Source organism: Microtus ochrogaster, unplaced genomic scaffold (assembly GCF_000317375.1).
Source record: "Microtus ochrogaster isolate Prairie Vole_2 unplaced genomic scaffold, MicOch1.0 UNK68, whole genome shotgun sequence".
In the NCBI taxonomy this organism is placed as follows: domain Eukaryota; kingdom Metazoa; phylum Chordata; class Mammalia; order Rodentia; family Cricetidae; genus Microtus; species Microtus ochrogaster.
In genome coordinates this window covers 295,401-308,417 of record NW_004949166.1, presented here as the reverse complement: position 1 = coordinate 308,417, position 13,017 = coordinate 295,401, and the positions used below count along the sequence as shown (strand labels likewise).

Sequence of the window (13,017 nt, the reverse complement as noted above, 5' to 3'; positions counted from 1 at the left end):
GTGTGTGTGTGTGTGTGTGTGTGTGTGTGTGTGTGTATGTCCCCAGCATGTCTGAAATACACAAAAGTTCCTGGATGTGAGAAGTTTCAGTCAGTGTGTGTGTGTGTGTGTGTGTGGATATGTCCCCAGCATGTCTGAAACACACAAAAGTTCCTGGATGTGAGAAGTTTGATCTAGATGCTACACTGTTGAAACCTGGGGCGCACATGCACATGGACAGATCTGGGTTAGAATCTTCACTGTCATAATTCTGACTTTGGGTTAGTTCAAGGAGAAGAAAGCTGAGCCAGTTATTCTTCAGTATGAGCTTTATTGAGAGAAAGACTCCAGGTGGGAGGTGGTGGAGCACACCTTTAATCCTAGCAGTTGAAAGGAGGAGGCAGGAGGATCTCTGTGAGTTCAAGGTCTACAGAGTGACTTCCAGGACAGCCAGGGTTACACAGAGAAACCCTGTGTTGAAAACCTAAAAAAAAGAGAGCCTCAAGATGGGGCTGGGGGCAAAGTGGGAGTATTATGAGAACAGTGGAGCGAGGGCTTGAAGAGGAAGGAGAAAGCCAACACGGCCAGCAGCGGATGGGGTGGAGGGAAGACAACCTTCAGGTAATCCCCTGAACAAAGGATGACTTTTACAGCATCTCAGGGGGTAGAGGGTAGACTCCTGGCTCCACTGAACCAGGAACTAGATGGAACCATAAACTTACCTTACAGCTGTGAGGGAAAGGGCTGCAAGGTCCCAGTGGGCTTCTGAACTACTCTGGCCAAGAGAGAGAGGAAAAAAGGCAGGAAAGGAGAGGAGGAGGCAGGGGAGGACTGAGCTGGGTGGTGCGCACCTGTAGTTCCAACACACAGGAGGCTGAGGAGGGTCAGGAGTGAGTTTGACGCCTGGTCTACATACTGCATTCCAGGCCATCCAGGACTGCAGTGACAACCGTCTCAAAAGCCCTGGGACCATATGAGATTTTGTTTTGTTTTGTTTTTTTGTTGTTGTTTTTTAAAACAGGTGGAGGCCAGTGGCCTCCAAGGTGGCTGGCCCCCTCCCCGCCCTAAATGTATCGATGTATCTGGGTACCTCTAGCTACCATCTTTTTTTTTTTTTTGGATTTTTCGAGACAGGGTTTCTCTGTAGTTTTTGGTGCCTGTCCTGGAACTAGCTCTTGTAGACCAGGCTGGCCTCGAACTCACAGAGATCCGCCTGCCTCTGTCTCCCAAGTGCTGGGATTAAAGGTGTGCGCTACCACCGCCCGGCTCTAGCTACCATCTTAAAGAGGAACAGCAGCAATGGAGCTGGAACACTACCTGAACCTTCTCTGTGTGGAGGCCTCTGGCCAGGCTGCTGCTACATCCCTCTGCATCCAGACACAGGCTTTCCCAAGGGTCCCTGCATTCCACAGGCTGCTCTGTGCTCTCATTCCCCAGCTCTGAAAAGCACAATCAGATATGATTCCTCCAAGAGAGAGCAGCAGGGAGGCTAAGAGGGAGCCTGGTGGGTAGGTTATGGAGGCAAGAATCCCAAGCCTGGTCTTAGGACAGGTCCGTGGGGCCTGGCACATCTCTCACTGCTGAGCAGCTCTCTCCTCTGTAAACTGGGGTCAAAGTCCCATGGATCCTGTGTGACTGAGGGCAAGCCAGGACAGGAGGTTACATAACACCTAATACCTGACCAGGAAGCACAGAGCACCCCATCCAAGACGCGGGTAGCCTAGCCTAATGAGGCAGGCCCCAGAACAGTAATCAGCCTAGAGAGGACTGAGCAGACAATGGCTCCTGCAGCTAGCACAGTGGCCAGGCTCCACACCCCAGACGGTAACTCCTCCCTTCAGTGCTGTGGGCAGAACCTCAAGAGCAGCAAGGCAAGCCTTCTACCAGTTACGCCCCTGGCATTGACCATCAGTTACAAAGATAGAACCAGACATATGGCTCATGTCATTAACTCAACAGTTGGAAGACCAAGGCAGGAAGCTTACCAATTTAAAGCTAACTTGAGTGATATAGTGAGTCCCATGCCAGCTTTGGCTACAGAGTGAGCTCCTATATGTGCATCCCAGGAGTTAGGCCAGCCTACTGAATCAACACACCAGTGTCTTAACAAAGATTTTATCCCTACATAGACTCTAGTCGGTTCCTTTGAGTTTTTCTGGCCCAGACCTCCATCTTGGCTCAAACAGACTAGAAAGAAACCTGAATCTAGTCCCTAGATGGCTCCAAGTGGCACCCTTAGGCCCCTTCAGTGCCTGCCGGAGAAAACCCAAAGCTGCCACATAAACATTCTGTGTGCTACAGCAAACACCCAAGATAAAACTTGGCAACTAAACTGTGAGGGCCTGGCTGGACTTTCCATCTGCCCCGCGCCCCCTTCACTGTGCTGGGTAATGCTATATAAGTTCTACCACTGAAAGACACCCCACCTAGGAGCAGAAATTTCATAAGCTCAAGTGCAAATCCAAATGGGTTCCTATGAACTAATTCTTCCTGCTTTCAGCATATTTCAATTTCCCAACTCTGCTCAAGCCAGAGAGCTCCACCTTCCTGTTTTTTTCCTCTATGCAGGCTTCATGTAGACCAGGCTGGCCTCCAGTGAGCTACCTTAAACTCACCCTTTCGCCTATGCTTCTCAAGGTCTGGGATTACAGGTATGTGCCCCCATGTCCTGCATAGGCTGTGCTGCTCCTATGGGGCCAGGGCTCAGACTGGCTGGCTAGTCTTACCATCTTGGGGAGCTACATCCCACTTCCAGTTGGCCTGCTTCATAGACTTGAGAGATCCCTGGTCCAAGGCTTCAGACAAACAGCCATTGCCATGACGACGACCCTCATTGGAAGCCAGGAGGCTCTTGCTCTTCCTTCCTCTCTGGATGAAGGTTTCCAGCTCATGGTTCCAGGTGGCAACTTAACCTTTGGTTTTGAGGTTGGAAGCTTATCTTCCTGCCTCCTTGTAAGTTCTTTCTGTTGTCACTGTTTCCTTCTAATTCCTCCGTGGGGACTTCTTTTTTTTTAATATTTATTTATTATGTATATAATATTCTGTCTGTGTGTATGCCTGCAGGCCAGAAGAGGGCACCAGACCCCATTACAGATGGTTGTGAGCCACCATGTGGTTGCTGGGAATTGAACTCAGGACCTTTGGAAGAGCAGGCAATGCTCTTAACCCCTGAGCCATCTCTCCAGCCCCTCCATGGGGACTTCTCAGCAGGATAGAACACGCCAATCTCAATTCTGTGCTAAAATACCACTATGCAACCACTACCCAGCCCGCTTTTTCCTTGGCTGTGCCTATCAAGGATCACCTGAAGCACCATGGTCTGGGGAAAGCTAAGCGCTCATGCTTTTCCCCACAGCTGTCTCCTTTATGATGCCTCCCCTACCATTCCCCAACTCAATTTCCTTCACTTGTAGGGAGGACACTAGGATGGCGCCTAGAGCCGTCCACACCCTAGCAGCCAGACACTGGGCACTGAGCCACGTCCCAGTCTTTGTCTTTTCCTTCTACTGCTCAGACCTTCCCTCAGGCACCCTGGCATCATCTTATAGGTTCCCTTTCAAATCCAAACTCCACTAAGCATGCTACCAGCCAGGGCCTCACTACTCCAGCTGTTCAGCTCTGGGTGGTCTCTCAAACTTGACCGCTTACCCTAGCAGGTGTTCTAAGGATTCAAGGATTCGCCAAAGCTGCCATCTGAAGTTGAAATAGGAAAAACAAATTTTTTTTTAAAAGATTTATTTATTTATACATTCTGCCTCGATGTATGCCCGCACGTAAGAACATGGTGCCAAATCTCTGTACAGATGGTTGTGAGCCACCATGTGGTTGCTGGGAATTGAACTCAGGACCTCTGGAAAGAGCATCCAGTGCTCTTAACCTCTGAGCCATCTCTCCAGCCCCAGGAAAAACAAATTTGAGGACTGAGATGCAGCTCACATGTAACCCATACATATAGCCTGTTTGGGACCCTGGACTCTGCCCCCAGCACCAAAACAAACAAGTATACATGTGCTGCATGTATACCTGGGGTATACACTGTATGTGTGCAAGCCAGAGTTTCCTATATTGCTCTCAATCCCTCTTTTAAAAGCAGGGTCTCTTGCTGAATGTGGAGCTTGCAAACAGCCGAGCCAGCTGGCCAGTGAGCTCTGGAGACCAGCCTCTCCCCACCCCATCATTGGAGATGCCGGCGCATACCATTTGGCCCTTTTTTGTTGTTGTTTGCTTTGTTTTTTATTTGAGACAGGGTCCCTCTATGCAGTTCTGGCTGTCCTGGAACTCTCTGGTAGACTAGGCTGGCCTCAAACTCAGAGATCCACCTGCCTCTGCCTTCCGAGTTCTGGGGTTAAAGGCGTGTGCCATCATGTCTGGTCATTTTGCCCATGTTTACATGGGCTCTGCACTCAGATCCTCACATTGTGTGATAAGCACAATATCCACCAAGCCATCTTCCTTGGCTTTCTTCCCTTCTTGAGACAGGCTCTCCTGTAGCCATTGCTCTCCTGGAACTTTCTAGCAGCTGATCGTGACTTCTGATCTTCCTGTCTCCACCTCCTCAAGTGCTGGTGTAGGACACCTCCCCCTCCCCTTTCTCTCTCCATGCTGGGTCCAAATATGCACAGCTCTCTCTGCTGGGCAGAGCAAACACTTTGGACTACATGTTTTTAGATGTGTAGAACAATTAAAAGGTTTGTGAATGATGTCCAGAGGACATAAGCCATGCACACACATTTCATATGTTCAGAGGACACCATTTGGGAGTCGGCTCAAAGTCATTAGGCTTGGAAGCAAGCACATTAGCCACTGAGCCCTACACTGGGTTTACATCTTAACATAAATATGGAAATTTTAAATTATGCTTGGGCCAAAATATAGGAAGACCGTTTAAATTTATTCTCCATAACTCCCTGTATTTAATATGTTCTAAAGACCCTCAAAAAGCAGGAAAGGGGGTTTTCAAGTGTCTTCCAAGAAGTATGTCATCTCATACTTCTCAATCAACCAGATGGATTTTGGCAAAATTATAAAGTTTGCATCTACTTAATAAATTAATAAACATATTCTCCTACATTAAAAATTGTATCAGGGCTGGGTATAATGGTACAGACCTTTAATCCCAGAACTTGGGAGATAAAAGCAGGCAGATCAAGGTCATCCTGGTCTCCATAGCAAGTCTCAGGACACCCTGCATCAAAAAACAACAACAACAAAAAAAAAACCAAAAACCAAAAAAAGCCCAGATGGTTCAGTAAAATGCTTGCTGTGCATATACGAGGAGCCGAGTTTAATTCCATAAAGCCAGGCATGGTGGCGTATGCCTGCAGTCCTGTCTGGGCAGGCAGACACAGAAGAATCTCTGACTCACTGGCAGTCAGCTTAGCCTAGTGGGAGACCCAGTCTCAAACATCAAGATAGATGGTTCCTGAGGAACACCCAAAGCTGGTCTCTAGTCACATGCACACACGCAGATTACAATAAAAATACCTCTAGAGACTATGAGATGATGAATCTATGTATTGTGCTAATCTGCTACAGGTCCTGGTATGAGATAAACTTGTAACTTTACTTCCTATAGTTTGTTTGTAAGATCCACATCAATAATGTCTAAATAATCTGAGTTCAGGACAGTCTAGTTTAGAGCATGTTTGTAGCATGCACAACGTCCTGGGTTCTAATCCCAGCAACACACACACACATTTACGAATTTATGTATCATCAATATGCCACATATAATCTGTTGAGAGCCAGGCCAGTCCTAGGCTTTCTTAGTGATGGAAGGAGAAACAGAACCTAGTTTGAGCTGCTGTGTGCTTGGGTCTCTGATACTCTGTGCTTCCCTTGGGCAACATTGCTTGATTAGGGTCCTGCTGACTGTCCTGTTGTATGATTGCTTTCCACTAACTCTGCCCCATATTTTTCCCCTGCAAACAGATATATTTGCAAATACAAATACAAGATGCTGGACTTTTTAAAAAACTTGCTAGGTATAAGACATAGCTTATGAAAATGTCCTGAGCCCACCTGTTCCATCTTCTTTATCTTTTGACTCCCTGGTCCTTCCTTCTCAGGGCCCTGTTACTGAAGAACCTGCTGGCCCAGGTCAAAAATCAATATGTGACAATAAAACCATAGGAACAAGGGCTGGAGAGCAGCTCAGTGGTGGTGCCGTTAACCCCAGCACTTGGGAGAAGTAGGCTGATCTTTGTAAGTTCAAGGCTAGTCTGATCTTCAATACTGCCCAAACAACCCCAAAAATAAGAAATTAAAAATGAATAAAGAATTAAGGACATGAAACTGAGTAAAAAGAAAAGAAGACGTAAGTTTGACCGCTGTTTGCACACTGCTGCTCGCTAGGGCTCTATTTTTTATTTGCTGGTTATAAAAAGCAGCTGGTTTCTCTTTAGCTAATCCATGACTCACAGCTATTCAGTAAATTTTACTTTGTTAAACTATATTGAACAGTTATCTCTTCCTCACTGTCTGATCCCTCCAAATATCAAAACTTACCAAGTATTTCCTTTCATGGTTAAAAGCTACTTGCATAGCTGCAATTAAGATTTATATTTTCCCACAGCAGGACACAAGTAGAAACTTCAGGCAGCCTTTGTTAGTCCCATTGGAGAATGATTACCCAGAATCAGGGAGCATCAGAGGACTTTATGGAGAGACTGTCTCAAAACAAAAGTTTCATGTTGTGCCTTAAAACAAACAAGCACGCTTTAAACCAAGAGGCTGGTGGCGCACACCTTTGATCCCAGCTCTTTGGAGAGAGGTTTGTCTCTGAGTTCAAGGCCAGTTTGGTCCACAGAGGGAGTTCCAGGATAGCCAGTGCTACACAGAGAAACAGTTTTGAAAAACCAAAATTACAAGTAAATATATATAAAAAGAAAATCATTCTGATTTTGCTAGAATTGCCCAGCTTATTCATACCAGGGCAATGAGAATAGTAATTGGCCTCAAAGATCCATAAGGAATTTTAAACTTTTAAAAAGCCTCTGAAGGCTCAGAAGGATCCCAGAATCTGCTGTCAGACCTCGTTGTGATGCCCATAAATTTGGGTGTACCTTGTTCTTACTGGGGTCATCAAAGTATCCGGAGGTTCCTGGGTCTGCCTTGAACTAAGAGATTTGACTGCCTCTGCTTCTTGAGTACTAGAATTAAAAAGTATTCCCAGCTACAATTCCTTTTTATTCATGTGCTTGTGTGTGTAGCCAGAGAGAAGAGGGTTTTGATTCCTGGAGCTGGAGTTACAAGTGGTCATGAGTCACCTGATGTGAGAAAACAAACTCAGGTCCTCTAAAAGAGCAGCATTTGCTCTTAATCCCTTATCCATCCCCCCAGAACCTATATTTTTTTGTTTTGTTTTTTGAGAGCCCTGGCTGTCCTAGAGGAACTTGCTCTGTAGACCAGGCTGGCCTTGAACTCAGAGATCCGCCTGCCTCAGCCTCCCAAATCCTGGGATTAAAGGCGTGCACCACACTGGCTGGTTTAGAATTCTTTTTTAAACAAGAATAATCTTGGGCTGTGGTGTAGCTCGGTGGTACAGCGGGTTAACATACACCAAAGCCCTGGGAACAATCTCAGTACTGTGCAATAAGTCAAAATGTTGCTTTATCTTGGATCAGAAAGGGAGGTGATTTTGTGTTTCAACAAAGAAGCATAACACACCTGTGCAGTTTATCAGATTCTTCCCTATCTTTTTTCCTTCCTCTCCTATTAAGACAGGGTCTCGGGGCTGGAGAGATGGCTCAGAGGTTAAGAGCATTGCCTGCTCTTCCAAAGGTCCTGAGTTCAATTCTCAGCAACCACATGGTGGCTCACAACCATCTGTAATGAGGTCTGGTGCCCTCTTCTGGCCTTCAGGCATACACGCAGAAAGAATATTGTATACATAATTTAAAAAAAAAAAAAAAAAGACAGGGTCTCAGTGCCCCAGGTTGGGCTTGGCCGTGCTACATAGCCAAGACTGGCCGTGAATTCCTGAGCCTTCTGCCTCTACCCTCAAATGCTGTAAAGTTCAAGCACATTCCACATGACTAGATTTCAGATTCTGATCTTGTTCACTGTCTTTGGGATTTATGATTTACCTGTGAAGTGGGCTTCATTCTGTTTTCTTATATGCTTTGTTGATTTGGGAGGGGGGGGGTGTTCATGCAGCCCAGACTAGTGTCAAACCTGCTATGGAGCTGAGGGTGACACTGAATTTCCATTCCCCTGCTTTACTTTTGGGGGCTGGATTTACAGACATATCCCATCGTGCCTAGTTTTATGAAGTGCTAGGGGCTGAACCCAGGGCCTCATGCATGCCAGGCAAGTGCTCTACCATCTGAGCCACACTCCCTACCCTTCGTTCTTCTCTTCTCAAGTCAGGAAAACTTAAGGGGAAAAGGAAAAAGAAGCTCCTTATCCTGGGATCTAGTTTGTGTTTTCTTCTTGGCTGTAAGTCAAGAAACTTCAATATAACTTTTAAAGTCAAAACTGCGTACAGAAATAATAGTGTTTTCCTAAAGACATCGTGAATGGTGTTAAAACAACCAGGCCAGGAAGACCACTCAGTTTCAATCCCTAGACCCACTTAACACCAAACATGGCAATACATTCTGTAATCACTGTTAATATCTGTCTTGTCCCTTTAAAAGACAAACCCCACCCAGCCACCCCTACCCCTGTCCTCCTAGACAGGCAGGTCTTCCTTCTTTCCTGTTCTTTTCCCTGTCTCTTTCTTTCTCTCTCTGAGGCAGCTTCTGCTTCTCCCCGTTTCTCTCTCACTCTCTGCCTCTCTTTCTGCTATTCTCCCCTTCTCCCTGTTCCCTTCCATAACCTATTAAATAAATATCCAACCTCACTCAGCATGGTGTGCCTATCTGTCTGTCTCTTACCTACTGCGGCTGTGGCTCCTCATGGGACTGGCTACCCTGTCTAGGTCTCTCTCCTGCTGCCACATGGCTCCCTGCCTGGGAGTGGCTGCCTTCAGGCCTGCCATGGTCTCGGGACCCACTGCCTGCTGAAGCCACTCAGGGACCTGCAGTGTTTTACTTAAACCATACAATCATGATGCTGTGAGATGAGGGAGAGACCCTCAGAAGCTGGTGGGCCAGTTAGGATGGCATAAGTAGCAGCAAACAAGAGAAAAGACACTGCCCCAACCAAAGCAAGTGGGGAAAGACACTGTGGTTGTCCTCCACCCTACATGTTCACCATAGCATGTGCTTGCCACCCCCCCTCACCCCCCCAGCCAGCCCCCCCCCCCCAGCCAGGTGCGGTGGCTCACAAATGTCATCCAGCAGAGGAGAAGCCAATGCAGGAAAAAAAAGAGAAGCCAGCAATAAAAACAACACACTTACTTCGAGCCAGAATGTTTGCAACTTCAAGTTTCACTGTGTGAGCACCCTCTCAATTAATTAAAAACATATTCAAGTGATGTGACAGACTCTGTTGACCTCTCTAAGGAGTGGATAGGGAATGGGGTGGGGGAAGGTGGGTGGAGTGGGGGAAGAGAGGGAACTGGGATTGGTATGTAAAATAAGATTGTTTTAAAAATAAAATAAAAAAAAGGAAATAGGAATAAAAATGTATTTCACAAGACCACTTACAGCTTCATGTGCAAAAAGAAAATTGTGCCCTCTTTTTTCAACGACAAGTAAGCCAAGCTGGCCTAGAAATCACTAAGTAGCACAAACAGGAATCAAATTCATAATGGCCCTCCTGTTTCTGCCTCCTGAGTGCTGGGATCACAGGTGTGTGGCCCCACACTCTGCCTTAAAACTGGGAATAAATGCATCCACATATGACATCTGGCTTTAATATCTGGCTACAACTCTCCAAACTGTTCTCAATTTTTCTCCTTCCCAATTTCTTCTCATTTGGTGCAAAAGTCTGACAGTGTGGGTCCTTGGTGGGACCCATGTTTAACGCAGCTACCCTGTCCCACCAGGACTTACAAGTTTGAAGCCTGACAACACCCTTCTAGAAACTTTAGAGTCGACAACACACAAAATACTCTGTAGACAAGCCTCTGTCTGGAGCCACGGGTACATGGGCCATGTGGGAAGTTCTCTACTAGGTCCATACACTGCTCCGGGAAATGGTCACGCCTGAAACCTGTGGTCAATAACTTCACCTCATACACTCAGAGGGTACCTGGGAAACCCTTCCGACTGCTCCTCAACTATCCTTTCAAATACCTGGCACCTGGCATCTAAAAAACGTGTTCAACACATGTCCACTGTGCTAATTTGTAGCAAACACCAACCTTTATCTGTCTTTTCAAGAACAGCCCTCACAAAACCCTTGCTCCGGCCAGTTAGCAAATGTCTTTGTCCTAGTACAATTAGTCCTCGTGAGGCAAAAGGTCCTGGAAAGGAAAATGGACTTTTTGTTTGTTTGTTTTTTGAGACAGGGTTTTTCTGTGAAACAGTCCTACAGTCCTGATTGTTCTGGAACTTACTCTGTAGACCAGGTTGGCCTTGATGCCTCTGCCTCCAGAGCGCAGGGATTAAAGGCATGCACAGCCCGACTAGAAAATGGACTTCTGTTCAGTAGGAAGGATGTCTCTTTTCCCTGGGAAAGGGTCCTCCCCTTGAACAAGGCATAGCCATATTTGGCCAAACTCCTTTAAAAGTCTTAAACATTAACCATCTCTGAGAGCTCAAGGCTGCAGCCCCAGTGCAAATTTAGACCCCAAAGTGTCTGCGTGAGAAAATTCAAGACGGTTGACCTAATTTCCCACAGCTAAAGCCAGAGCCCCTAGCCTCAGCTTCTCCGGGAGAATGGGAATTAAGTCCCACAAACCCAGCAGCAAAACCATGAAGGGCTTGCATAGAGCACCCTTCCCTTCCCTTCCTTGATTTTTGTAATTGCTCCCTTTGTTGAATTCTGCACCCCCTTGTTCCCTTTGGGGAACCACATCCACTTGGGGCCACCTCTGCCCAAATGGGGATGACTCAGCCGGTAGTAGTTCCCGTTAGCATTTCCTAGGCAAAAATCTGCTCCTCCACGAATGTCCCTGTGACAAGGCCCTACCCCAGCACAAGTTCCTAAAAGAGGCTACAATTAACTCGTGACAGCTCCCACTGTACTCCTATGGCTTGGAGGGTCAACAAGGACCCCAAATTCCCTGGCTGGAAGACTTTCTCTTTGTCTCACATTGCCCCGAAGCCAGCCCTAGTGCTCCTCAGCTTTAAGAGGAGCCCATTCTCTTGCAAAGAGAGACCCAGAGGCATCCTAAGGCCTCTCAAAGGACACCTGTGGAGTTTGCTCAACAGCTTCCAACTACACTGACCACCCACCCCACCCCCCTGGGCCCAGTACCTCAAACCCTAAGGTTCTGATCCCGATCCGAGAACTAAGTGAGCCCGGCTCATAATGGGCCAGGCCCTGGATGTGCCATATCCTATCCAAGTGAAGCCCAACTCCAGGGATAGGCCCACCCGGCATATCTCCCACGCCAGCACTGATCTTCAAGCTCCTCACGAGAAGTGTGGAGACCCTCCTCGCTTCAGCGACCTCCAGCCAGGATAAGACCCTTCCCCAAGAGGGCCCACATTGCCGGCCCCGGCGCACGTTCCCCTGGGCTAGACCCAAGACCCAGGTCTCAGAGCCCAGTACCCAGAACTCTCCCACAAGGTCAGCGCCCTTCGGCCAGTCTCAGTTCGGCGGGTGCAGAATCCGATTCCCGGGTCTGAGCTCCGCGAGGTACAGGCGCCCCGGCCGCAGTACTCACCTCGCCAAGGCCGCGCCGCGCACGGGTCTGGCCGGGAGGCGCGAACGGCTCAGGCAGCGCCAAGGGCAGCCCCGGCCGCCTGAGGTCCCCAGACCATGGCGGCGATGGTAGTGGCCCTCCGCGGGCCGGTCGGGCGCTTCCGGTCGCGGACACGGGCCTGGACACGCGGGACACGGGGCGCGGCGAATGCTGCGGGAGGTAGGGTGGGGTCGTGGGCGGTGCACGCGGAGTGGGTGTCTGTGCGAGTGTCCACATGGGGTCGCGGTGGCGGGGCTCTGCTGCAATGTGTCCGCGTGGGCGTGCCCACGCAGGACCAGGTATCAGAAGACCAGTGTACTGGGCAGGAGGGGACCTGCTTTTAGCCGGGGTGCTACTTTCTCAGATAACTAAAATGCTGGAGCTGCCTTGCCTGAGGTCCTGTCCCCAGGATTAATTGTAGCCCTGAGTAGGATGTCAAGGCCACAACTCCGTAGTTGCAGGTTCTCTTTTGTTGTTGCTGTAATTTTTGGTTTTGCCCCTACACCCACCTGCATGTAGCCCAAACTGGCCTCAGACTGCCTAGTTAGTTGCCATAGACTTTGGCCTTCTGGTTTCCTCCCAAGTTACAGTTATTGATTTGTTGTTTTATATTTTGTTGGTTTGGGGTATTTTTGTTTTGTTTTGTTTGAGTCATGGTAGGTCATGCAGCCCAAGCTGGACTTGAACCCTTCTTCCCGCCTCAGCTTCTGAATATCGGGATTACATGCACCCTCATGTTCTACCTAGCAAGTACTTTTTATTTGCACATACAGGGGTTAAGTGAGAAGATGCTAGAGAGCCCGTGGGACCAAGCCCCAGTGCTTGTTAAGGTCTGCGTGTATCCTTAGAAAGGAGAAACAGCTTGTTTGCTTTGCTCCAGGGAGAGTTAGTGCTAAATCAGGGTAGTAATCAACTTCCGACAGCCCCGATGGAAGTGGGTACCCTCAACATGGTTCATGCTACTCCCGACAGACCGGGTTCCAGAGTTTCCCACCTGTAGCGGTATGGTCAGTCCCGCAGTCCTGCTCCCTTGATTCAAACGACAGAACTCAATTCTGCCCACTGTGGGTGAAGAGAGACATGAGCAAGGACAGGCCAGGTTCTTCAGGGAGGTAGTGGCATGGAAGGGACAATGGCTGGCCCTTGGCCTACAGGGAGAGGGCAGGCAGCAGCTAGCCTGAGAGGGTCCTGGAAAGCAGTCACTACCATGTGAGGTTGGACCCTAGAGCACAGACCGTAAGGACCTAAGGTTACTCTTTCAGTAGCTTTGCTAACTCCCAGGGCTCTGGCTCTTTGCT

At 48.2% G+C, this 13,017-nt stretch overlaps 2 protein-coding genes across 2 annotated transcripts in view; one reads left to right on the top strand and one right to left on the bottom strand.

Annotated features, from left to right (window-relative positions):
• The window catches only part of Comt (catechol-O-methyltransferase), a 21,681-nt gene extending 9,846 nt beyond the window's left edge, over positions 1-11,835 (bottom strand). Inside the window, exon 1 of the mRNA XM_005369951.3 lies at positions 11,702-11,835. The gene's annotated coding sequence lies outside the window, so the exon portion shown is untranslated. The remainder of the gene's footprint in view (positions 1-11,701) is intronic.
• Txnrd2 (thioredoxin reductase 2) overlaps positions 11,793-13,017 on the top strand; it is a 52,283-nt gene continuing 51,058 nt past the window's right edge. The window contains exon 1 of the mRNA XM_005369952.3: positions 11,793-11,899. Coding sequence (XP_005370009.1) covers positions 11,797-11,899 — 103 coding nt within the window. The 5' untranslated portion in view covers positions 11,793-11,796. The remainder of the gene's footprint in view (positions 11,900-13,017) is intronic.